The sequence below is a fragment of the Neovison vison genome, chromosome 7 (genome assembly GCF_020171115.1).
Source record: "Neovison vison isolate M4711 chromosome 7, ASM_NN_V1, whole genome shotgun sequence".
Taxonomy (NCBI): Eukaryota; Metazoa; Chordata; class Mammalia; order Carnivora; family Mustelidae; genus Neogale; species Neogale vison.
Genome location: NC_058097.1, coordinates 13,995,315 through 14,022,159, shown reverse-complemented (window position 1 = coordinate 14,022,159; position 26,845 = coordinate 13,995,315). Strand labels below are relative to the sequence as shown.

Sequence of the window (26,845 nt, the reverse complement as noted above, 5' to 3'; positions counted from 1 at the left end):
GCACTTCTTGAATCTTTATAACCAGACAGATTGGGTTAGGTGCTGTGTTTGCCCTGTACTGGAAGATTTGGATGAACTCTCATCATCTGGCTGATCTATCATGTTACCTCAAACCAAAATTAAACCCAAAATATTCATCATGACCTCTGGGGAAGAGAAGTTACAAGCAGTTCACCAGTATCACTGACAGGTCACTAAGCTTTATACACATAGGAAAAGACATGTGTCTTTTAAGCAAAGAACAATTACAAACACACCTAAGAATAGATGATGTACCACATACTAGAGGGGAAGCCCTAAAGAAAGGGGTTTTAAAAAAAAAAAAAAAAAAAAGCTCTTCTTTCATTCTTTTGTATAATGAAGAGAAAACAGGGATATGAAAATAAGGTGAAGCTAAGAAAGAATGAACAATGAAGAGACCACATTTAGTTTTCAACTGATGACTGTCCATCAGTGGAGAGGCGGGTCCAAATCATCAGTCAACACAAGTCCTTGAGGGACCAAGAATCCAGTTTCTTAATTGTCAGAGATCAGGTCAACTTCCACAAACCCAAGAAAAACAGGATTTAAGCATAATTTGGTAAGGATTTTATTGGGTATCTGCTTCACTAAAATAAAGTCCTCTGAATTAGCCCTACCCCACGAAATTCACTCCTTTGCTTTAGTCCTAGCCTTATTAGGACTACCTAATACTTATTAGGTATTTATTCTTGACCATGTTTTTTTCCTAATAGCTTTTTCCCACCTCTCATCTTACCTGTATAGTCAGAAGACTTGGGCTGTTAATAACATCCCCTATACACAACTGTGTGCATGAACACCCACACAAACGCCCCTCCCAAGTCCCTTCACGGATGCGTTGTGAGAATAACAACACTCTTATCTTGAAAAGAACGAGAACATTTAACTAAAAACATGTAATATAAATGTTGGCAATTACAGCTACACAGAGTAAATACAAAAATCAGCATTGTTTAAGAAAGAAATATCATTAGCTTCCATCAATCAGAGAAAGACAATTACTGTATGATCTTACTGATATGAGGAACTTGAGAAACAAGACAGGGGACCACAGGGGAAGGGAGGGAGAAAAAACAAGGTGATACCAGAGAGGGAGACAAACCGTAAGAGATTCTTAATCTCAGGAAACAAACTGAGCGTTGCTGGAGTGGAGGGGGGTGGGAGGGGTGGGGGGGTGGGGTGATGGATATTGGGGAGGGTGTGTGCTACCGTGAGTGCCGTGAATTGTGTAAGACAGATGCATCATAGACCTGTACCCCTGAAACAAATAATACATTATATGTTTAAAAAAAAAAAAAACTTCCCTCCAGCCACATACACCAGATGTTCAGGCCAAGAGTTCAGCTTCTCTTTGCCTAGGATTTCTTGTTGGTGACCACAGTGGTCCCTTTTCAGTCTTCTCATTCAGAATGAACTTACACAATCAGCTGTTGTCTTTCTGGTTCCGAGCTGGGCTGAGCATTGCTTATCTTAAGTGAGCCATTCCCACTCTCTCTCACCAGAGATTGTCCCTCTTTCCAGTCCAAGCTCTAACAGAATTACTCTCATTAAGACTCTATCTTCATTTACTCAGACCAAAATGTTGGAGTCATCCTGCCTTGGATGACCATCATTCCCTACCATCCCACATCTAACACAGCAGCCAATCCCATGAGATCTGCTTTCAAAATCTATCCCTGATCCGGCCATTTCTCCCAACTTCCAACTGGGTCCATGCCACCATCACTTCTTGCCTGGATTCTTGCAGCAGCCTCCTTGCTGGTCTCTCTGCTTTCACCTTTGCCGCCCTACAGCTGCCTTTCAGTAGAATAGCCAGTGTGTACTTTGTAACACCTAAAGGACATCATTTCACTTGTCTGTTCACTACCCTCCAATGTCCTTTTACCTCACTGAAAGGAAAAGTTAAGTTCTTTAGAAGGGCCTACCTGGCCCTAAAGGAGTTTAGCTCCCTTTCTGTTCTCACCTCATCTGGTACCACTCTCCCCTTTACTCTCTCCGCTCCAGCCAGAATAAAGTGGCTCCTCAGACAAGACCAGGCACCTCCCACCCCCCACGCCCTAGCACTTGCTGTTATCTCTCCCAGGAATGTTCCTGCTATGGATCCCCACCAGGCTCCTTCCCTGCCTCCTTCAAGTCTTTGCCCGAATGTCATCTTCTCAATGTGGTCCCATGAAAATACTTAATTCAGTATTACAGCTGCCTCCATGCAAGCATTCTTCATCTCTTTCCCCTGCTTTACTCTCCTCCATCGCACTTTTTCCTTTTAATATACTACATAATTCACTTATTTAACTTGCTGCCTCCCCCCTCCCCATTGATACAAACTCATGAAGGCAGGGATTCTGTCTGTTTTATATACTTCTATATCCCCATTACCTACTAGAGTGCTTGACACATACTAGGGGCACCATAATATTTGCTAAACAAATTAATTAAAGGAAAATATCCCAGGGGCCCCTGGGTGGCTCAGTGGGTTAAAGCCTCTGCCTTGGGCTCAGGTCATGATTCCAGGGTCTTGGGATCGAGCCCCGCATTTGGCTCTCTGCTCATCAGGGAGCCTGCTTCCTCCTCTCTCTCTGCCTGCCTCTCTGCCTACTGTGATCTCTCTCTGTCAAATAATTAAATTAAAAAATAAAGGAAAATATCCCATCCATACATGGCTACTATGTTAATCCTCATAGCCGCAATATTCATGATAGCCAAAAATTGAAACAATCCAAGTGTTCATCAGCTGGTGAACAGATAAACAAAATATGGTATATTCATACTATTCAGCAATAAAAAAGAAGAAAATACTGATTCTTGCTATAGCTTGTGCTATATACATTATGCTAAGTGAAAGAAGCCGGACACAAAAGATGACATATTATACAATTCCATTTATATGATATGTCTGGAAAGGGCAAATCCATAGAGGCAGAAAGACTCTGAGAGATTAGTGGTTGCCTGGAGCTGGGGTGGGAACAAGAGTGACAAATGGGCAACAAGATGGAATTTTTTGAGGTTATGGAAAAGTTCTAAAACCAGATTCTAACAATGGTTGCATAACTCCATAAATTTTCTAGAAATCATTGAACTATATACTTAGAGTGGTTAAATTTTGTGATATACAAATTTACTTCACTAAAACTGTAAAAAAAAAAAAAAAGTTAATTTTTAGAAAGTTTGAAAGTACTCTGTTAATGAGGCCAAGGCCACAAGTTCAAATTTTGGGGAACCAGTGAGATTGCCTAGTTTCTATTTAATTTCCTACTTTCCTTCAATACCTAACTGTGTATAAACCTTTAGTCTAGGTCCTATAGAAGCAGACATGGCCCCTGCCCTCCAGGGGCTTATAATCTAATAGAAGATAAGATACACAGAGGTCACTGTAATGCAAAGCAGAATGTGAAATGCCATAGTAAAGACATGCCAATAAAGTCTATGGTATTGGTGCAAAGTTGGCTTTGCAGGGAAAAGAGGAAGGAGAGCAAAAATTGGACAGGATTTTACATAATAAGTAGGAGGATTATAAACAGAGGAGGGAGTTAAGGAATGCCCATGGGCCACCCTCTTCATCCACCTCTCTTTCACACGTCATCAGAGATTATTGGGCAAGAAAATATAGGAACTTCAGTGCAAAGACCTCGCCTGTACTGAAATAAACAACTCAGGGATGTATCCTACCAGCAGTGTACCTGATACAAAGTAGGTGCTCAACATATGTTTATTGAGTGAATGAATGAAAATATAGGATGGGTCTAGCAGCATTTCAACCTGATTGTGGATTGTCAGGAAGAGCTCTCCCTGTTTCTCCCTCTCTCTCTCTCTCTCTCTCTCTCTCTCTCTCTCACACACACACACACACACAGCATCTATAAGGTCACATCTTCCTTCAGGAGGAGACAACAGAGTCAATGTGCCTGAATAATCTCTGCCTCCCATTGGCCAGCACTCCAGAAAACTGTTTCCCCAAGAGCCCACCCAAGAGTTTGCCCTTTTATCTGAGTGTGAATCAATTTTAGCCCAAAAACTGAACAGAATTCCATTGTGTTCTAGATCAATTGGGTTATCTTTAAATGTGAAGACAAAAAAAAAAAATCACATTATTGTGTGTATCTTTATGTTACTTTCTAGGTCCTTTAAGTGTATGTTTTTTCTTCTGGCCTGAGTAATATGAGTGGTAGATCTAACTCGTAGGAAAGAAATAGGATTTTTTTCTTCTTTCAAATCCTCCTTACAGGATGGAAATACAAAATGATGTTTCGGTGTAGATAGAGTGAAAGGTTTACTAAAAGCGTGTGGATGAAAGGACAGAGAGATGGATGTCAATGGTGGAACAAATGAAAAAAAATCAAAGAATGAATGTATTCTTAATGACAACCGAAAGGCATTTTTCCCGATATATTCTATCTCAATTGCAGAATAAGAAACAAGCATTAGCATTCCAGGAGTCGCGGATGGAGTTTGAGCCCAGTAAACAGTGCCATCTGAGACAACTCCAACAACTCAAGAAAAAATTGCTAGCCCTTCAGCAAGAACTGGAGTTCCGCACAGAGGAGTTGCAGACTTCTTACTGTTCCCTCCTGCAGTATCAGTCTGTCCTAGAGAAGCAGACTTCTGACCTGGTTCTTCTCCACCATCACTGCAAACTGAAAGAAGATGAGGTATAGATAGAATAAGATAGAATAACTATGGAAATGTCTCCTGAGCCCAGGTACCCACTGAAATCAGGCCACACCTGCTAGAAAGCAGACACTGGCCTTACAGGAGAGAGCTTCTCAACATCTTGAGCAGGTTTTATCAACTTCCCCTCTTTAACTCTTAACCTTATTGAAGCTGAACAGAGAAAACTAAAGAAAATGGCATAATTGGGTGAGAGCTCTGGTATCAGTGTACATGGGACATGTGATGTGATGTGTGTGTGTGTTGGGGGGGTATTGCTTATAGGTCCATCATTTCCATCCTATTATCATTGCAATTTAAATGCAAAAGACTCTAGGTCTCTGAGGGTTATAAAAAAGGTATAAAGTCTATTAAATGAACCATTTTTAGAAAAACCAGATTTTGATAATATAAAAATTCCTAGCATTTGGATAGCTGATAAGATAACCAGACATTGAGTCTGAGTCAATCACTGAGAGTACCAGATCAGTCATTTTTTTCAGGCTGGAGTTTTAGATCATATAAACTCAAGTATATTCTGAACATTCATTTCCATTCATGTCCCAAGATAGTATTTTTTTTTAAACCAAAAAGAGCATCCTTGTGGAATCCCGAGTAAATTCCAAAGACCAAAACTATAGAATTTAAACCAGTTGAGCAATGGTAGCACTAGCAGCAGTGAAACTATGGATTCTAAGTAGTGAGACAGACAGCCTCCCCGAGCATTTCCTCCTTTGCCTTTAGAGATAAAATTCCAAGGACTGTCTAAGATGGTGCTGTTGCTTAAGGAGTAATTCCAGGGGCTTTTTGAGGACTTACAGAATGTAGAATTTTTTTAAAAGGGAATGTTATGAGAATTTGCTGAAAAGGATTGGAAGGGAAAGAAACAGAGAAAAGCTATCCTACAAAGGATAATTGAGGGCAAAGCCTATGAACATAAACCATAGTTTAATAAAACTAAAGCAGGGTTGGGCTAAAACTGACCAGTTCTTAAAACAAGAGTCCAGCTTGGATAGAGCAACCCTGAATTAGCTGGGATTCTATTTGGCTGTATGTAACAGAAAACCCCCAAGGTAATAGTGACTTTAGATAGTTTATTTCTCTGACATATAGAGGAAGGATGGAGGTAGGTGGTCTAGGAATGTTACAGGAACTGCATGTGTCATCAAGTACCTAGGGTCCTCCCTTTTCGGTCTACCATCATCAGCTCAAAACTTCCATTTTCTAGATCTCCTAAGGTGGCTGCTAGAGCTCCAGCCATCACTTCCTTGTTCCAAGCAGGATAGTGCAGGGAAGGAGGTGGGGGGAAAAAAGACACGCTCTTCTCTTTTAAGGACACTTTTCAGAAGTCCCACACAATACTTTGATTTATGTATCGTTGGCCAGAGTTAGTCACATGGCTTATAGCTAGTTCTTAGGAAGCCAAGGAAATGTATTTCAGTGACATGCACTGCTGTCCCAAATGAAGTCAAGTCTCAACTTCTAAGGAGGAGGGGGATAATTGATGTGGGATCTGGTAAATTGCAGTCACTGAAAATGATCTCAAGCTGGGAAAACATTAGAAAAAATTACTCTAGGCATTCTGCCAATATTCCCCAATACTTTGTTGCACAGTAGCATCAGACTTCTGTGTAAGGCTGGATTTCCCAACAGCAGAGCCTAAGACAAGGAGATGAATGTAAAGTAGTCAATTCAAGAGGTGATCCCAGAGAAAGAGTGGAGAAGTGAGTCAAAGAAAGACAGGAACCCTATAAAGAAAATCAGTATTAAGATTACTACCATGAGCACCTCGGATTCAGCCCCTCTGGAGAACTGGGGGGAGGTAGAGTAGAGCATGCCTCACAGTGATCCCAACTCACCACCCAGTCATTGCTTGAAGGCTGCTCCTGGGGGTATTAACTCCCCCATACTTGTAACCTGCCTTGTCTTGCTCCTCTGCGAGAGTGGGCTCCTGAGGCCAGAGCATCCCAGGCAGAGTTGAAGATGCTTGTGGTTGGAATGGGTTTAGCATTCAAAGGAACGGTGAATGCCTCCGGAATGTGAGAGAGTCACTGACAGCTTCTGTTATAAACATTTGAATATAAAATATTCTTTCTGTCTTCCCCTTTTCTGATCAACACCTCAAACTAAATGACCTCTTCCTATGAGGAACTTCAGATGGCAGGCAGCAAGCATAATTAGCTTAGACCGACAGAACGAGTTCTATCCAAATTCCACAGTGAACTATTTGAACCAAAAGGAAACGTTCCCTGATGACCCTCCTGCTCTTAACTCCTTCAGTACATGTAAATCTGGCCATTCAGTTGACCGTAGTCAGCTATATATAGTTATTTGCCGGTTATAAATCATACCTTCCCCAAATTAAAGAGTTTGTAAACTCTTTGAGGGAGGAGCCTGTGTCTAATAGGTATATATCCCCCAGCACCCAAGACATTGTTTAAGAGCGCTCAATAAATATCTGTTGGTCAACTAATCAATCGATTAGCTGAAGATTAGGAAGAGAATGCAAGCTAAGTAAGAACTGTCCAAGTCCCAGAGGAACTTGGGGTTGTTCCCCCTCAATCTCTTAGGAAATTTGTTGTGTGCATGAGGGGCTCCACATTTTCTAAATTAGATCTCTAGAGAATACCTAGGAAGGAAAGAACATGGGCATTTCAAGCCTTTAAAAAAAAAATGGAGCTAGATAGACTCATTCCCGCTAAGCAACTAACAAGTCCTTATTGACTTTTTACTACATGCCAGACAGATGGGAAATAGATAATGGTCCCTGCCTTTAAGAAGCTTACCATCCAAATAGGACAATCTTTTTGTTTTAATTTCTAATCATTAACATTCTGATAGTATATATTGTAGCTTTTAAATCTGTGCTGGGCCTATTCTGTACTTCTAGGTTTCTAGTGAAAACATAAGACTCCTCTGCGTGAGGTCCTTATAGCCATACCCTTTCCTCATTCGATGTTTCCATGAGTTCAGTGCAGTTTCATTCCTTTACCAACAGGTGATTCTCTATGAGGAGGAAATGGGGAATCATAATGAGAACACAGGCGAGAAGCTTCATTTGGCCCAGGAACAACTTGCTTTGGCCGGGGACAAGATTGTCTCCCTAGAAAGGAGTTTAAGCCTTTACAGGGATAAATACCAGACTTCCCTGAGCAACATCGAGTTACTGGAGTGCCAAGTGAAGATGTTGGAGGGGGAGCTCAGCGGGATCGTCAGTCAGGTAAGGCCTCACACCAGGCCACTCTGCCTAGGAGCTCCAGCAAGTGGACGTGCTCCCAGGTGGTCACCGGGTAACAGTCCCTGCTTTCTCTGAGGGAAACCCAAACCTCCAACCAGATGTCGTTCCTTCCCTTGAACTTTGTAGCCCCCGGCTTTCAACTTCCAGCCTTCACATCTCCTTTAAGATTCCTCCCTAAGAATTTTGAGGCTCCTTAATTAATGTAAAGTGCTACCACTTCAAATAAGGCAAAAATCAAAATAACAAATGGGCTCCCAAATCTTCCATGTTCTCATGAGGTTCTGGCTGGGGGGCTCTTCTCGGTCACAGGACTCATGCAAACCATGACTTCAGGATCAAACAGGAGGTGAAGTCCATGAAAGGTAACAAAGCAGAGCAAAAATGCCTGAATCTTTTTCTTTTAATTGCTTTTTTTAATTACAGAAGTAATATAACAATGTAGGTTCCCTAGACAGAATCACAGAAATTAAATGTAAAAGTCTGCTTTCAGCCTCCTCTACCCTACTCTCTTCCCTTTAGATAATCATTTGAATAATCTGTTGGGAATCTTCCTCAGTCTTTTATTATACAGTTACATATATAAATGGTTAGGGTTTTCTTATTACATAAATGGGTCATTTTATAAATGTGGTTCTATACCTTGCTTTTTAAATGTATATCTTGACAATTTTAGTAACTACCTTGTATTCTATGGTATGACTATACCATCTGCTGACCTATTTTGTCTATTACAAACAAGATGTAATGGACATCCTTATTCCTACGGGAGAATTTCCTGAAGTGGGATTGCTGGGTCAAGGAATACATTTATTTTAATGTCAAAAGATACTTCTAAATTGAATGCCAGAAAGATTCTACCAGTTTACACTTTTACCAATAATAATTAAGGGAACTTGCTTCCCCACACTCACATGGTATGTTTTTAGTCATTTTAAGTTGTGCTAAACTGATGCATGGAGAAAACACACACACACACACAAACACATACAAACAAGTTTCCTCATTACAGTTTTCATTTCCTTTCATTCTAACAGTTGTGGGTTGGGTTCCCCCAGGAAGCAGACTCTGACACAGATTGACATGCAGTACATATTTTTTAGAGAGAGCCCTTGGTATCAACACCTGTGAAAAGAAGGAGAAGGAAGCAGGGAGCAGAGGGAGAAATTGGGCTGTAATGCAGTCCCAACAAAGGCCTCAGCCAGTCTTGTGGAAGCTCTGGGGCTGGATGGACATACAAAGGGGTCCCAAATTAGGGAGAAGGGAGCTGGCCTTCTTCCTCCATGTTGATCAGTTATGGATGTGATCTGCCCTTAGGGAGAGGCATGACTTGGAGCAGAGCAGTTTTCTTCAGCCCAGGCAATCCCCAGAAAGGGCTGAGAGCTGAGGGTTGTCTTGGGAAGCACTCCCAGCAGCTGGGGGAGTAAGTCCTTCATTGCTGAAGGGGACGCATCACAGTGCCCGCCACACTAACAAAGTATTGAGCACTGTTCATGAGTGTATCAGTCAGGTGGATTTCGGCTTGATGGATTACTTGTTTAAATCCTTAACCAGTTTTATATTGGGTATTTAGTGTTTTTTTTGTATTGACTTATAGGATTGTCTTAATATATTACAGGTAATAATGCTTTACTACGTATGTTACAGGTATCTTCTCCCAGTTTGTAACTTTTCATTTTACTTTATTAATGGTATTTGTCACCACCCAGAAATTTTTTAATTTTTATGGAGTTAAGTCTTTCAGTCCTCCTTTATAGATTTTGAGGGTTTTTTCCTTTTTTTCTTTTTAAAGATTTTATTTATTTATTTGACAGAGAGAAATCACAAGTAGGCAGAGAGGCAGGCAGAGAGAGAGAGGGAAGCAGGCTCCCTGCTGAGCAGAGAGCCCGATGCGGAACTCGATCCCAGGACTCTGGGATCATGACCTGAGCCGAAGGCAGCGGCTTAACCCACTGAGCCACCCAGGCGCCCTCCTTTTTTTTTTTTTTTAAGATTGATTTATGTATTTGAGAGAGAAAGATAACAGCAGAGGGAGAGAATTCCAGTCAGACTCCCCACTGAGCACAGAGCCTGACAGCTGGATCTCATGACCTCAAGATCATGACCCAAACCAATATCAAGAGTCAGACAGCCAACCGACTGAACTACCCAGGTGCCCTTAGGTTTTATTCCTTGCTTAGGAAGGCCTTCTCTACCCCCCAAGATTACAAAAGTTTACCTCATTTTTTTAGCACTTTTATATTTTTGTATTTCTACATTTTTATCTTTAGTCCATTTGGAATTGATATGGATGGATGAATAGATAGATTAGATAGATGATAGATGATAGCTAGCTAGAGAGATAACCTATATACATATGTAGATATATAGCTATAGATACACATAATTTATGTTTACCAAAAGGTGTCTCCAGCTGTCCCACTTCTATTTGTTGAATACTTTCCCTGCTGATTTGAATTGCCAACTCAGTATATATGCTGATCCCCATGTACATGTGGTTCTTTCTGAACTCTCTTCTTTTGATCTATTTGCCAGTTTTTGCACCAAGATCACAGTTTTTAGTGACTTTAACTGATAGGTTTTGATAGCTCCTTCAAAGTAGGTCCTCCTTCCCTGTTCTTGACTTCCAAATATTTCTTGGTGAAATTTAGATGTATGTTCATTTACTTTCAAATTATATATTAATTTGGGGGAATTAGCATATTCTATGGGACATAACATGCTTCTACTTTTTTTTTCCAATTTATTTATTTTCAGAAAAACAGTATTCATTATTTTTTCACCACACCCAGTGCTCCATGCAAGCCGTGCCCTCTATAATACCCACCACCTGGTACCCCAACCTCCTACCCCCCCCGCCACATCAAACCCCTCAGACTGTTTTTTCAGAGTCCATAGTCTCTCATGGTTCACCTCCCCTTCCAATTTACCCAAATTCCCTACTCCTCTCTAACGCCCCTTGTCCTCCATGCTATTTGTTATGCTCCACAAATAAGTGAAACCATATGATAATTGACTCTCTCTGCTTGACTTATTTCTACTTTTATTTAAGTTTTCTTAGGTACCCTTTAATGGGATTTTATACTCTTCTATATAGATTTCACATATTTCTTGCTAAGTTTACTCCTAGATATGTTATAGTTGTTAACTGATTTTGTGAATGAGATTGTATACATTTAATTTTATTAACTATTTCTGATGTATAGGAAAACTTGTTCTATCACCTTATTAAACTCTCTGACCAGATTTTCAGTGGACTGCTTGGTATTTCTAAATTGCTTTCCTTCTCAATAATCATACAACTTATTTTGCATCTTACTGCATTGACCAGGACACCCCAGAACAATGCTGAATTATAACATCCTTGCCTTGTTTCTCATTTTAAAGGAAATGATTCTATTATTTCACTAATAAGTATGTTTGTTCTTGGCTGCTTGTTAATATTCTCTTTCAAGTGGAAGCATGACTGTCTATATGTAGTTTATTGAGAATTTTTGTCAGGAATGAATGTTCAACTTCATCAGATGTTTTTGTTAGCAGCTATCAAGGTTGTCATAGAGGTTTTCCCTTTAATGAAGTGAATTACATTAATAGATTTTCATTTATAGGACAATCTCTATGTTCCTGAAATTAACTTTACTTGATTGTGATATATTATTTTATTTTATTTATTATTTTACTTTATTTTAATAATAACAATATATCATTATATTACAATAAACTATTATACTAAATTGCTTAAAGTTTTATTTTTTGTATCTATTTTCAGAAATGAGATTAGTTTGCTTACTCAAATCTTTGTGCTCTCATCTAGTATTGGTTTCTGGATTATGCTACCCTAAGATAAATGAGTTAGAAGGTTTATATTTCTCTTTTAATCTCTGAAACTGTTTATATAACATATAAAGTGTGCATTTCTTTAAGATTACAAATAAAACCAATTTTTAATCATTACTTAAGCAATATACTCCAACACTTCTAAATTCTTGGACTTTTGTTTATTAATTCTTCCAGAAACAATTGTGAGTAGCTAGGTTTCTCAGTATTTACATGTCTGAAAAAGATCACTTTGTCTTCATTCCTAATTGCTAGTTTGGCTGGGTATATAAACTTTCAGGAACACCTTCCTTTAACTCTTTGAAATTATTGCTACATTGTCTTGTACCATCCAGTATTAAAGAGGAATTGTTAGATTTTGATGTTTCTCATTTTTGTAAGTTGCCAGTTTTATTTCTTGGAATTCTGGAGGGTTTTAGACTCAAGGTTTCTTAGTTTATTTTTCATTAAGCCTCTCAACATTTAACCGACACTTTTAATCTGAAGATCGATAATTTCTTCAACCCAGGGAATTTTTCTTCTATTACTTTAAAATTAATTTCTATTTTTCATCCTGTGGTATTAAAACATTGAACCTGTAAGGGCACCTGGGTGGCTCGGTTGGATAAGCATCTGCCTTCAGCTCAGGTCATGATTCCTGGGGTCGTGGGATTGAGCCCAGCGTTGGGCTCTCTGCTCAGCAGGGAGCCCTCTTCTCCCTCTTCCTCTGCTTACTTGTGCTCTCTCTTCCCTATCTCTATATCAAAAAAATAAATAAAATCTTTTAAAAGAAGACATTGGACCTCTAGATATCATCTTCTTGTTCCTTAACTTTTCTGTCATTTTCCATTCTTTTGCCCACTTACACACTAACTTACTTATAAGAATATTATTTATGGTCAGTTTTAGATTTCTCTCTGACCGTTCTACAGCTTGCTCATGGGTAGCTTTCATGCTTAGTGAACATAAACTATTTCTAACTTTGCCTGGAAAAGCCCAATTAAGGAAAAAAGTTTAATGGGAAAGATCTATTCTCCAAACTGTAACTCTTTCCTCTTTTCTGGCTATCTAAATCAGTTCACTTCATTATTGGTGCAGACCCATGTGCATGTAGTAACCCTCATACATGATTTCAGATGACCTAGAGAAAGACATTAAAAAAATTTTTTATTAACATATAATGTGTTATTAGCCCCAGGTATACAGGTCTGTAAATTGCCAGGTTTACACACTTCACAGCACTCACCATAGCACATACCTTCCCCAGTGTCCATAACCCAACGGCCCTCTCCCTACCTCCCTTCCCCCAGCAACCCTCAGTTTCTTTTGTGATATTAAGAGTCTCTCATGGTTTTTCTCTTGAGAAAGACATTTTTTTTTTTTTTTAGAAAGAAATTTTTTAAAACGGTTCTAGGAAAATGGGCATACTCATGCTAATGGAAGTGTCAATTGGTATAATTTCTTGAAGGATAATGGTGTGGTATCTACCAAAATTTTAAATATGTCATGAATTTTTAAAGATTTTATTTATTTATTTATTTATTTATTTATTTGACAGAGAGAGATCACAAGTAGGCAGAGAGGCAGACAAAGAGAGAGGGGGAAGCAGGCTCCCTGCTGAGCAGAGAGCCCAATGAGGGGCTTAATCCCAGGACCCTGGGACTACAATCTGAGACAAAGGCAGCAGCTTTAACCCACGGAGCCACCAAGGCACCCCCCAACTTTAAGAATTTAATCCAAACATATACCAGAATAAGTACTCAAAGACTTATGTGCAAAAATATTCATTTCAACTTCATTTTAGAAAAAAAACTTGGAAACAACTGATATTCCCATCAATAAGAAATTAGATAAACCCATTGAAAAGCAATTTAAAATAGCTAGAAGTACATATACTAACCTGGATATGTTTCTAATACATCTTTTTGAGTGAAAAAAATCTATTTTTCTATTTTAAAAGGCCAACATAATATCATCTGTATTCTACAAATTCTTTATTATGTATGTAAGTGTATAGATAAAGTTCTAGAAGTATGTGCACAAATTCTCATCTCTGGAAAATACAGCAAGTATGGGATTAAAGGTAGTACAGTCAAAGAGAAATTTAGACTTGCCCACAATGTTATACTGTTTTAGATAGAACATATATATATTACTTGTGCAATTTGATATTAATTTTAAAAGAAAAATCAGATAAATATAAAAGTAACAATATGGAAAATATCCTAAATAAATTGTCAAGTGCAAACATAATGTTAGAATAGCATTTTAGAAGAGTTTAATTTGTGTAGGGGAAAAAATAGAGGGTTATATACATATGCATATATGCATATACAAAGATGCATAAAATATCTTTGGAAGGATACCCCCCAAAATGGTAACATAGACTGTCACGGAGGAGAGGACTTGAGTCATGGAGGGTCAAGAGGGAGGAAGACTAACTTTACAGTATATTCTCTTGTGAACTGTTTGAACTTTTAACCATGCATATGCACTTGTTAATTTTTTCTTTTATTAAGAAAGCTGTGATTCACATATGTGAACATGAACTTTCAGAATGTAGATCTAAGAGATTTTCCATGCACATGGCATTCTGAAGTTAACTCAAAGAGTATGAACAAAACAAACTCATTATTTCCAAATATCCCAGGAGACTGAGAATAAGGGTGATCATTCAAAAGTGCGTATATACACATCTTCCTGCATGATTCAAGAGCATCAGGAGACCCTGAAACGACTGTCTGAAGTCTGGCAAAAGGTCTCTGAACAGGATGATCTAATCCAGGAACTTCGAAATAAATTAGCCTGCAGCAATGCTTTGGTAAGTGACTTCTAGAATATTTTTCTGAGAGACCAAAAATAAACCCATGAAGAAACAAAGGAGGGAAAAAGAGTCACCTAAAGTTATTTCTGTCAACAAGACTGCTCAAATGTCTTATATAGACTTGATCCTACCTTTTGTTCATCATCTCTGTGGTTACATGCCCCCAACCCACACTAAGTTTGAGATTCTAAAGAGACTTAAAATCTATCACAACAACTTAAGTGCTCATCAATAGAGAAATGGTTGAATAGATTTTTTTTTAAAAAAATGGTTAAAGAAACAGCCATATTGTAGAATGATAAGGAGACCAAGAAAAAGGATTCAGCAGACTATAAGAATTAAATGGGATTGTGAGCTATTGTTGAGAAAGGTTGCAAAATCCCATGTATAAGTTCAATTCCACTTTCATTTTTTAATGTCTTTGTTTATAATATAGAAGTACATACCGTAAATTGCCTATAGTGCTCACCACCCCTTACTGGAATTGAGAGTGGAGAGTAAGTGGAGAGATTTCACTTATTTTTTGGATGCTTGTGTTTTGTTTGAATTATTTTAAACCAAGAACAAAAATTTCATAATTTTTAATTTTTTTAAGTACCTACACATCCGTGCATTCCATAAAAACTTCCTTCTTTAATACTTGAATTTTGCATCCCATCCTCTGATAGATTAGATGTCTTTCCATCACAGCTTTTAGGAACGTTCTGCCTCATAAGCTGGAACACACAGAGGTTCAGGAAGGAGTCCAAAATGTGGCCACTGGCAGACTCAGACAAACCACTGTCTATGCCTTACTGAGATTTGATGTAAGATTGAGAACCTAATTCTTCCTCTGTTGCAACCCCACAGGAAGTTTGTGATGAATTACTTATATTATAACAAACTTGGGCTGAAAAAAAGAACACCCTGCCAAAATCATACTAGGAATAATCACATTACATTGATCACTCAGCATAACTAACCCACACTCATTTGCAGGTTCTAGAGCGTGAAGAGGCTTTGATAAAATTACAAGCAGACTTTGCTTCCTATACAGCCACACACAGACATCCTCCTAGTTCCTCAGAAGATTGTGAAGACATTAAAAAGGTGGGAGAGCTTTTGCTTATTTGTGCCTGGGGGGTGTCAAGTTGCGTTGGGTTTGATTCTGGGTTTTCTTGCTTATTTTTTATTTTTATATCATATGTTTATATTTGTGTGAACTTGATTGACCCTGCTACAAGCATCCTGTATGTGACATATGCCAACTCCCCGTGAATGTGTCTGGCAGTATTCAGTTTTACAGCCAAATTTTGGAACTGCACCTGTTTCTTCTATAGCACATATCAACTGTTAACATTTTCTACAGGTGACCACTTACGCTCTTTATCTGTCTCACCCCACTATGAAGTCAGTTCCATGGGGTCAAACATTTGTTTCTGTGTTTCTTATTCTATGGCCCCCAGCACCTAAGACAGTGCCTGGCACATAATAGGTGTTCCATCAATGTCAATTGTTGTAGGGCAGAAGGAATGGTGGCTTTTGTACACATTCTGCATGAGGGTGATAAGTTTGACGTATCCTTTTAAAAATTAATTTAATTTGTTTAATTGAGATACAATTGACATACCCTAAAATTCATACTGTAAAGTATACAATTCATTGGTTTTAAAACAGTCACAAGGTTGGGCAACCATCCCCACTAATTCCAGAATATTTTTACTACTCTGAAAAGAAACCCTGTATGCATGAGCAGTCATTCCCCCCCTCCCTCCCTCAGTCCCTGGCACCTACTTCTCCCCTCTCTGTCTCTCTGGATTTGCCAAATCTGGACAGGTGGCATTGTAGAAAGCAATCTTGCCCCCTGTGCTCATCCTGCCCTGGTCCTATCTTACCTACCCAGATACTGAAGCACTTGCAGGAGCAGAAAGACAGCCAGTGCCTACACGTGGAGGAGTATCAGAACCTAGTGAAGGACTTGCGCATGGAGCTAGAGGCTGTGTCAGAGCAGAAGAAAAACATCATGAAGGGTAAACCCGGAGTGGGTGGGGTGTGGGGGGCAGCAGGGAGAGGAGAAGGAAGCTGGAGCCCTCCTCTGAGTAAGGAGCACTCTGTCCCTTCCCGCACAGACATGATGAAGCTGGAGCTGGACTTGCACGGGCTGCGGGAGGAGACATCTGCCCATATGGAGAGGAAGGATAAGGAGGTTTCCATCCTGCAAAGGCGGCTGCAGGAGCTACAGATGCAGTTCACGGAGACCCAGAAGCTGGGCTTGAAGAAAGACAAGGTAAGGCAAGAGGAGCTCTCTGGTTAGAACTGCCAACAGGATAGGTCTGGTCCAGGGCGGGTCCTAGAGCTCTGCACCCAGGGGGATTGCCTGGGGGAACATCAACACATGAGCAATGAGACTGCAGGCGCTTTAGGCCCAGAGGCAGTTCTGAGCACTTCTTTGGGACCTCTCATAGCATATAATAAATAAATAAAATACCATTATCCAGGGACCTTCATAGAGATGTTGACTCTACAAGAGGTACTTTCCCAGCCTTCAAGGTAGAGAGTTTGGGACACACTTGCATTGTTCTTTTATGCTTTTGTTTATGCTTGATCGTGGAATGAAATGCTTTAAATATTGTGTAGTTCTTATTAAGAACTTCAAGTGAATTTCAGTGTATAAAATTACAAATACCTTATGAATATGCATACAGGAAGTTTGAAAATATTAATGGAACTATGCCCTAGAAGATCTGTAGTTCTCAATATAAGTCCACGTCCTGGAAAAGCCTAGGAATAGAAGTAAGGACAGAAATGTTGTAAAACCAATGCAAGCTTATACAGTCAGCGCACTTCCAACTCTACACTTCTATCAGAGATAGCAGAAATCATCCAACTGCTTGACTGGCTGGTCATTCAGGCTCCCTATTTGAAAGTGCAGGGGGGAATCCATTAGTCAAAATGGAAGTGTCTGGAAAGATGACCACACGCAGCCAGGAGTCTGGGTAAACAATTCTGAGTCGTTCATATATTCATTCAACCTGTATTTTTGAGCTCCTGTGATATGCCAAGCACAAATCGAGGCATTAAGAATATAACAGCAAGGGCACCTGGGTGGCTCAGTGGGTTAAAGCCTCTGCCTTCGGCTCGGGTCATCATCCCAGAGTCCTGGGATCGAGCCCCACATCAGGCTGTCTGCTCAGCAGGGAGCCTGCTTCCTCCTCTCTCTCTCTCTGCCTACCTCTCCCCTACTTGTGATCTCTCTCTGTCAAATAAATAAATAAAATATTTTTTTTAAAAAAGAATATAACAACACGTGCAACATGCTTATTCCTCTGGAGTTTACATTCTAGTACAGAAAGACAGACAATAAACAAATCACAAAACTAATGTATAATGTAATGCCAGGTACTGATAAGTTCCTGTTTCATACAGGGTGGTCAGGGAAGGCCTCGGTGATAGGGTGACATTTTGGCAGAGATTTGAATGAAGTGAGGGAGCCACCCAGGCAGAGGTCTCCAGGAAAAATATTCTAAGCAGAGGGAGTAGCAAGGGCGAGAGTCCTCAGGTGGGAATCTGCTTAGAATATTCTAGGAGACAAGCTCAAACCAAGAGAGTTAGGGGTGGCTGGAGGTGAGGTCAAACCAGACCATGAGCATTCCAGGAGGTTGCTAGAAGAATAGTGGCCTTTTTCCAAATACATGGAGCCAGCATGTTCTGAGGAGAGGCAAAACAAGATTGGACTTAGGCTTCCAGAGGGCCCCTTCTGACAGCTGCGTTGGGAATGGACTGACTTAAGGCAGGAAGCAGAGGGTGGAGATTGTGTGATATCCAGGCCAGAGAAGATGGTGGCTGGAGAGGGCTCAAGATAATCTGTACCCAGCTCCCATGGGTAGCTGCTCAGGCCTCTATCAGTGGTCACCCTTTGCTTTCCTCAGCTCCTCCAAGAGAAAGATGAAATGTTGCATGAGCTCGAGAAAGAACTGTCACAGGTTCAGAACAGCCTCATGAAAAAGGAGATGGAGTTGGAGAAGCAGCAACGAATGACAACAGAACTTGAAAGCACCATCCAGGAGGTAAAGCAGGATAAGTCCAGGGCAGAGTGTGGGGCCCTGCGAGCTGAGATCCAGAAGCTGAAGGACAATCTCGAAGAGGCCCAACAGCAACAGAAGCTGGCAGGTGAGGCCCCCAGCAGACGGTGTTCCCCACCACACTTCAAACCCTCACTCGGGGCTAGGGCAGTCCCCCCTCTTTCTCTGAACGGCCACTTCCTGCTCCTTTCCCCACTCCTCACTGCAGACCTTGTCATGATCTCATGGCACATCTCACAGGGATCACAGCGCCTGCCCAAGCTCCTTTACTCGCCCTTAACTGGGAAGGTGAACTGCTGAACACGCACACCTCCTGTTTTCCCAGCAGCGTCCTCTGAAGTTCACCTTTCGCCATCACAGGGAGGACAGGGCTCGGAACTTTGCTTCTTTGCAAAGCTCTGCATTCCTCCCCAACTTCTCCAGGACCTCCGTCACACAATTTATTCTTCCCTTCCTTTAGATACCTTCTCTCCCCTTTATTGCCTCCCAACACATTCTCTCCTGCATAGCCTGCGCTACGGATCATGTCCTTGCTGCTCTGCTGAAACTGCTTTGTCAGAGGTCATTAATAACTTCTTTCCCTGGGCATGGACTTGCCCTTGGGGGGATGAAAACAATCAGAAATTAGGTACTGGTGATGGTTGCACATCTTTGTGAGTATTGCAGAAACCACTGACCTGTATGCTTTAAAGTGTTTAACGTTATGTTATGTGAGTGACATATCAATTTGGGGGGGGGGTATCCATAGCGTGGCCTCCTTCCCCACCCTCCTGTAACTGTGTGTGTCTGAGTGTGGTGTGGTCTTGGCCTCCCTCACTCAACAGTTTTTTCCCATCTCTGGAGATCAAACAAGTCCCTTCTTCTTTCACAAATCTCATTCCCTCCTTCTCTGACAGTAGTCATCCATCCCTTAATCTCTGCCTTCCCCCATCTAGTTTCATTCTTGGAACAACTCCAAAACCTAGAGCCCCAACCCTTACTTGCCACCTGTGGTCACTCTTGTCTCTAGAGAGTAGCTCCACCTGGGCAGTCCACCTTCCCCTCTAACCCAGCATTCCCCAAACTGAACTTTCTCTTCTCTGCTTAGAAAAAAAATTCCCCCTCCTTCTTCCAAGGTAGATCATTATTCCTGTATCGACACCATCTTTTGTCCAGCATCCCAGGCTGAAAAATGGAGACAAAGGTGATGTTTCAACAGAAACAATAATAGAAACTTGAGGAAGTCCTTCTCCTTTTAATACATTTCAATTTTCCTATAATAATCTTTTTGCCGGGTCTCGCTCAAGAACCCACTAACTTAACTCTGAACATTTCTCTCTGGCTTTCAGAATCCTCCAAAGCCCACTCCTGTCCATGCACTCACGCAGCAGTCTCCCAGCACTCCTTCCCACGGTCCTTCCCAGCCAAACCAATCTCTTCCCATGCTCTTCCCACTTGCCTCGCCCATTCCATTCCTATGCATTTGCTCTAATGCTTCCCCCCTCTGGAATTCCCTTCCTCCTCCTCATTCTCGGGCCCAGCAGCATCTCTGTCCTTCCGTAAGGCCATCCCCAACTGTTCTCAGCCACACTGATCCTGTTTCACAGGAGTTCACGGTGAGCGCACAGTTCACATGACTAGATGACTAGGTCACGTGGGCTGGTTATGTCTCCCTCACGAGACTCTAAACTCCATTAGGGTCAGGATTTGTCCCTAACGACAGGATGAGTCACATAAGAGATACTGAGCAATTTATATTGATTTGTTTAACTTTAGTCCAGAAGCAGTCTACAGCTGGGGGACAGCTGAAGACAGATGACTTAACAGAGCTCCTTAGGAGTGATAATGAGATGGAGAGAAACAAGGACAGATTGTAAATTGAAGTAGGTCACAAGTTGAAGGAACAGTCTTTCTAACTGGTCTTATCTGAGAGTCAGATCTTCACGCGTGCATATCCCTTCTCCCACACACATGTGCCTGGCTTGTCGGCTGGGTTCTGTAGCTCAGCAAGCCTCCCAGTACAAAGAAGAGACCCTTCTGGCAAAGAATAACCTGGAGGATGCGCAGAGGAAACTGCAAAGCTACCTTTTCCTGGAGAAGCAGAAGACAGAGACCATCCAGGAGCTGCAGAGAGAACTTCAGAAGCTGCAGAAGGATTCCTTGATGGCTGGAGAGGAACTCGCCCCCAACAGGTACCACTGTCTCACTTCCAGGGAGAGGCTCTGTCTCTGGCGAGCCGGTCTGGACTCGGCAGCAGCTGCCTGGGACTGAGGTAGCAAGCCCCGGGTAGCCGGCTCACAATCTGCTAACGCAGCCCCTGGAGTCTGTCTTCCTCTTGTCGCCATTTTGCTTTAGGAAGCGGATAGAGGAGCTGACATTGGAACTCTCTGAGACCCGGAAGAAGCTTGAAAATTCAGAAAAGGAAAAGAGGCAGCTCCAGAAGACCACGACTGAGCAGGAAATGAAGCTGAATGAACTGCTAGACCATCTAAAACTCCTTCAACACCAGGTATAACGGACAAGTAGGCTGCCAGCCCAAGCATCTGCTCTGCCTGAGATTAAATATATTGCTCTTTTATTGGGGAAGATGCTACCACCAATCCATTCAGACTAATTTTCCAGCTTTTGTGTTAGAAGGCTAAGCCAGCCTATTAGCTCTAGTTCCCGCGACCCATAATAAGCATTCTCAAGGACTAAGCTTAAAAACAGTCAGAGTACAATGTTCAGTTTTTTTTAATAGGATTCAGAACTATCCTTGTCAGTCATTTTAAAGTCCTCAATCTCTGAATTATTCTTTTTGTGCTTTTCTAAGATTTTTTTAAACTTTATTTAAAGAGGGTTTTTTAAAATTGTGTTATGTTAGTCACCATACAGTACATCATTATTTTTTGATGCACTGTTCCAAGATTCATTGTTTGCATACAACACCCAGTGCTCCGCACAATACACGTCCCCCTTACTACCCATCACCGGGCTCACCCATCCCCCCACCCCCATCCCCTCTAAAACTCTCAGTTTGATTCTTGGAGTCCACAGTCTCTCATGGTTCATCTCCCCCTCCATTTCCCCACCCCATTCACTTTTCCTTTCCTTCTCCTAATGTCCTCCATGTTATTCCTTTTTATGTGGAAAGATTTGGTAAGTGGGAGAGAAGGTTGATGCTGTGGGAACTAGATCTAGAAATAAAATAAGTTGGTATATCTAATTGAACCAAAAAAATATTGCTGGACATCTGAGGAAACTTTTTTATTATCCATGCTAAATAACCAACAGGTTGCCCTCATATTTATCTCAGCCATTCTCTTTGTCTGGGGAGGGGTGGTTGTTTTGTTTTTTCAAAAATATACAGCCTAAGACTGTCTTTCAGGGCATTCTTTTTAAACAAAACCAAAAAAAGGCAGGATTTTTTTATTTATTTGAGAGAGCAAGCAGGGAGCCTGATGCAGGACTCAATCCCGAAACTCCAGGATCATGACCTGAGCCAAAGGCAGATGCTTAACCCACTGAGCCACCCGGGCGTCCTCTTTCAGGCTAGTCTTTATTTCTCAGCACAGGGAGCAAGGCTCTGCCAAAACCAGTCTAACTGAGGAGCTTCAGGAGGTGACAAGATTACTGGAGGAGAAACGGGAGCAGTTGAAAAAGAGCAAAGAACAGGAGAAGTTGCTGGAGCAAGAGCTTGAGACATTCCGCCAGGAGGAAAAAAGGAAAGAAAAAATGGTGAGAAGGAGAGTCCAGGAAGGGCTGGGTTCACGAATCCAGGGCAAGGCTTGAGCCCCACTGAGCCTGGCAGGATACAGAGGCCATGGGTGCTCAAACCTCAGAAGAGAAGGGAGGGAAGGTAAGAAAGGCAAGGTAGAAGGAGAGAGAAGGCCCAAGACACCACAGGCTACAGAATGGAGCTGTGGGCGGGGGAAGGAGGAGCAGGCTGCTCTGGGAGTCTGAGGTAACACCTCTTTTCTGGGTTTTGTTCTCTAATGGGGGAGCAGACAAAGGAAAATTTGCGGATGTTGGAGGAGGAAAATGAGAATGTCAAAGCACAGTTAATGCAATGTTCTGCACAACTGGAATCCTCTCTGAGCAAACAAAACGCCTCCCAGCAAGTCATCCAAGAGCTAAACAATGAGGTGAGTTGACAGAAACCCTGAGGGAGTGCAAACGTGAGCCCCGTGACCCTTGACCTGAAATCAGCACTGACCTCTCCTCCACCACGGAAATGCAGCTAAATGCTCAGCCCACGTGTATCTTGTGGTGCCTTTAGCTCCACTTTTCTCCTCGAAGTGGGGGTAACCCTAACACAACCATTTGCTCAGTCAAAGAAATATATGTGGAAGGTCTTTTTTGATATCTGCTGGATCTCCCAAACTATCTGGGCTTTGGCAGCGATATTCCACAGCAAGATTTCAGACCAGAGTGGAGTGAGTCCATTGTTGGGGGCAATTTGCTAGGGAACACTGCCAAAAATAGTGCCAAAGCACAGAAAGGGCATAGAAATGGAGACAGCTATTTGTCATCACACAAATAAAAATGACAGAAAAGTGTAAATGGCATCTGACATATACAAAGCACCATGCTTGAAGTCAGTCAGTCATTTATTGACGATCTACTTATGCCCTTCACATGCCTTCCATCTAGTTGACTCCCAAAAACATAGACATTACCCTGATCCTCATTTTGCAGAGGAAAGAAAGGCTGGGGCTCAAGGTAACCGATGAATAAGCAATGAGAGGGACCACCACTTGAACCTGGATCATCTAGCTCAAACACCTAACCTCTTTCCCCTTCATCAGGAATGGCAATACTTTCCCTAACTGCATAGATTTCATCTTTCTGCCGGAAACAAATATAGCATCTTGATAGGTGGTCTCTGTGTTACAAATGAAAGCAGCTCTGATTCCTTTATAATTTAAGAAGAAAATATGTTAATCTTAAAATAGTATGGACTATGCAAAGTATAAGAAGAGCACTGCCAATGGGACTCTCTACTAATATACGGTATCTACTAGCCATATGGCTGTTGACTGCTTGGAATATGGCTTTGTATGACGAAGGAACTGAGTTTTTAATTTTAATATTAACTAATTTTAGTTTTATTTAAAGGTAAATAGCCTCATGTGGCTAGTATCTACCATATTAGATAGCACAGAAACTGACATTTCTGGAGTTTTGTCCTCTAGAGATATAAATCTCTCCTTTGCTGTGGTCCAGTGCTGAGGTCTGAGTCACTGAGACCCCTCCCAAGGACCCTCCCTGATTATAAGGGATATTACCTCAGTATTTAATATGGGCATATTATCATGTTTGCCAAAAGAAAGAAAGCCGTGTAAAGGTGGAAGGAAAAACACTCATTTCAGAGTTCCTTTGATAGAAATCAGGAGACTGCAGGGGCTTTTTGGTGTGTATAAGCATGTTCAACTTTTTAAAAGCATACCTCAAATATAGTAGATGTATTATCAGTTGAAACAGGTTACTGGAAAGAGGCTTAGTTTTGCATTCTAAAATGCATTTTCTTTCATCAATATTCCATATCTCAATTTTTAAAGTTACCAACTGAAGGCAATAGATCTTGAGATTTTTTTTTCATCTCTTTGATTCTAGGACATTTTTCCACTACATTTTATAATTAATTACTGTTAATAAGAAAGCTAATTTATTTTACATATTTATTCTGTATTTGGAATTCTTATTGAATTCACTTCTAAGCAGTAATAGTTTTTCAGTTACTTCTCATGGATTTTCTGAGTAGATGATTGTATCTCATTTGCAAGCAACAACAGTTCTCTAAGTCTTTGTAATTTTTTTTTTTTTTGCCTTATTGCATTGCACAGTACTTACAGTTTGGTATTCAACAGTAGCATCCTTTCCTTGTTTTAATGTTAATGGAATCCATCTGTTTTGGTATGGTGTTCTTTGTAATATGGTGAATAAAATTAATTAATTGATCCTAATTTTGGCCCACCCTTATTATATTCCTAGTATGAGTCCTGACAGTGTGTCATGTATTACTCTTTTAAAACAATACTTGGAATGTTCTAGGAAGTAAAATAAGGTCAGTATGACTGGAGTGCAGTAATCAAGGAGGATATGGGCATAGGACGAGAATAGAAAGATAGGTAGGGGTAGACATTGTGGCTTCTGTTGAGCAATTTGGGGTTTTATTCTAAGAGCAATGAAAAGACATTGATGATATTTCCTTAAAGGCACTGGAGAGGTAATTTGAGCTAAGTTTTCAAAGCATAATTCTGATTAATGTGTGGAAATATATTGCAGAGAAGGGTAGGTATAGAAGTGAGGGATCTGGTTAGGATGTTATTGCCATTCAAGCTAGCATAGCATCTGTGAGGACAGAAGTTAGCAAATTCATGATGGGTTTTGGCAACGGAATTGACCAGACTAATGATGGACTGAATGTGAGAGGAAGCTAGGAATCAAAGATGACTTAGAGAAACTCACCCATAAAACCATCTAGGCCTAATGCTTTTGGCAAGGGAGAGAGTACATCTTTATAAGAACTTTTATTAAAACTTCTTGATTGTATAATTTATAAATATCTATATATTACAGATTTTTAATATCTTTCTCCAAGCTAAACCACTGATGTTAGAGAAGTTTAAATTAAAAGTCTCCAAACTCCAATGAACTTTTTGTTCATAACAGCCTTCCCAACTTACCTCTTTTCTCCTTAAAAAAAATACTGCTCCTTTCTTCCCCAGATTTCCCTATGATTTTGCCACCGCTTCTTTGTCCCAGATTATAGTCCACTCTCACTCCCAAATAAACCCATATTTTGCAGGAAATTTTTAAAAATAAAAACAATAAATAAATAATACAAATAATAAATGATATATACCTATTACATATAAATAAATAAATCAAATAATTAAGCTTCCATTTTAGCCTTTAACATCCCTGTGATTTATGTCACCATCTTTCTTTATGTTATCCCACCTCTGTGATGACATTTCCTGATCTGGCTACCAATTACAGTGAATTGCAATTTCTTCAGTGATTCCTCTGGTTTATTGGGCAGACCCAGGTGACTCCATGTTTTCAGAAGCTCCCCCAAAAGATGCATTTCTTTTTCCAGAAGACCAAATTATTTTATCTTTAGGAATGGTTTCCTTCCCGGCACATGTAAATATAGAGTCAAAAGTACAATCTGACACTTCTCATCTCACCATTTCCTAGAGTTGAAGATATTCAAAATTCCATGTAAAAAAATAAATAAATTTCAAGCCTGGAGCAGTTACTGAAGAAAACCCAAATTAGTGTGTTTCTGTGTAGATGGCCACATAGAGGATGTAGGTGTATTAAAATACCAAAGAACAGATAAAATACCAAAGAACAGAAGCTGGAAGTAGATCTCTGCCTTGTACTTAAAAGTATTTAAAAACATGTCTTGTTACTTAGCATGTTCATGACCAAACTCACAACTGTATAGTAATTTTTACCTTACTAAGCCCTTTTTACCTATATAACTTCATTTGATCATTGATCATTGATCACTAAAATTCTATGAAACAGTTGAAAGTAACTGGCTTGCAGAAGGGGAAACTGAGGCTCAGAGAGATTAAATAAGTGACAGAACCACAGCCTCTAACTGCACATCTCAATTCTTTTTAACTATAGCGTGAATACTCATTACTAAGTTTAAGACACCAACTTCATTTTTAAACATGTTTTATCAGAACTACACGTTCAGTGCATCCCTAATTCCAAACATTGCCATACAAAATATTTCATTCAGTCAAAAACAATTATTTAGTATTTACTGAGCACATATTATATAGCATGCCATGAGCTATAGGCAGTGGAGATACAGCAGTGAAGGAAGCACATACATGTTTTCATGGTGCATCGAGTATAGTGGACTAGGTCAGGAACTAAGGAAGGTATAAAATGTACAAATGAAATATTGTATCATGGTTCCTGACCTAGAACTAAATTCCAAATCCTTATTAAAGGCTACAGATTCTGTGAAAGGGATTATTCATGTACTTAATACATCAAAGCCCAGTACTGTCAGTACTCCTTGTATGGGTGGGGGGGGACCTGCTAACTTAGAAGGGGAAATGTGGGGAGAGGCATATTGAAGAGCCTGGAAAGGCAGCTGTTCCTTTTATAACAGTGAGGGAAGGGTGGGGGCCTTGTCACAGACTGCTCTGCATGTTAGTGCAGAGAGAAGAGAGCCTCGCTCTTGTCCATTTCCTGTAGACACAGAGAATTCCTCTGTAGGCATGAACCTTGATAGTGATGTTCTCCCTCCTA

At 40.6% G+C, this 26,845-nt stretch overlaps 1 protein-coding gene across 1 annotated transcript in view; it reads left to right on the top strand.

The window, feature by feature from the left end:
* The window catches only part of PMFBP1 (polyamine modulated factor 1 binding protein 1), a 42,016-nt gene that overhangs the window by 9,198 nt on the left and 5,973 nt on the right, over nucleotides 1-26,845 (top strand). The window contains exons 3-13 of the mRNA XM_044255815.1: nucleotides 4,425-4,667; nucleotides 7,664-7,885; nucleotides 14,367-14,537; nucleotides 15,519-15,629; nucleotides 16,423-16,549; nucleotides 16,649-16,806; nucleotides 18,449-18,710; nucleotides 20,583-20,772; nucleotides 20,936-21,089; nucleotides 22,130-22,297; nucleotides 22,567-22,704. Coding sequence (XP_044111750.1) covers nucleotides 4,425-4,667; nucleotides 7,664-7,885; nucleotides 14,367-14,537; nucleotides 15,519-15,629; nucleotides 16,423-16,549; nucleotides 16,649-16,806; nucleotides 18,449-18,710; nucleotides 20,583-20,772; nucleotides 20,936-21,089; nucleotides 22,130-22,297; nucleotides 22,567-22,704 — 1,944 coding nt within the window. The remainder of the gene's footprint in view (nucleotides 1-4,424; nucleotides 4,668-7,663; nucleotides 7,886-14,366; nucleotides 14,538-15,518; nucleotides 15,630-16,422; nucleotides 16,550-16,648; nucleotides 16,807-18,448; nucleotides 18,711-20,582; nucleotides 20,773-20,935; nucleotides 21,090-22,129; nucleotides 22,298-22,566; nucleotides 22,705-26,845) is intronic.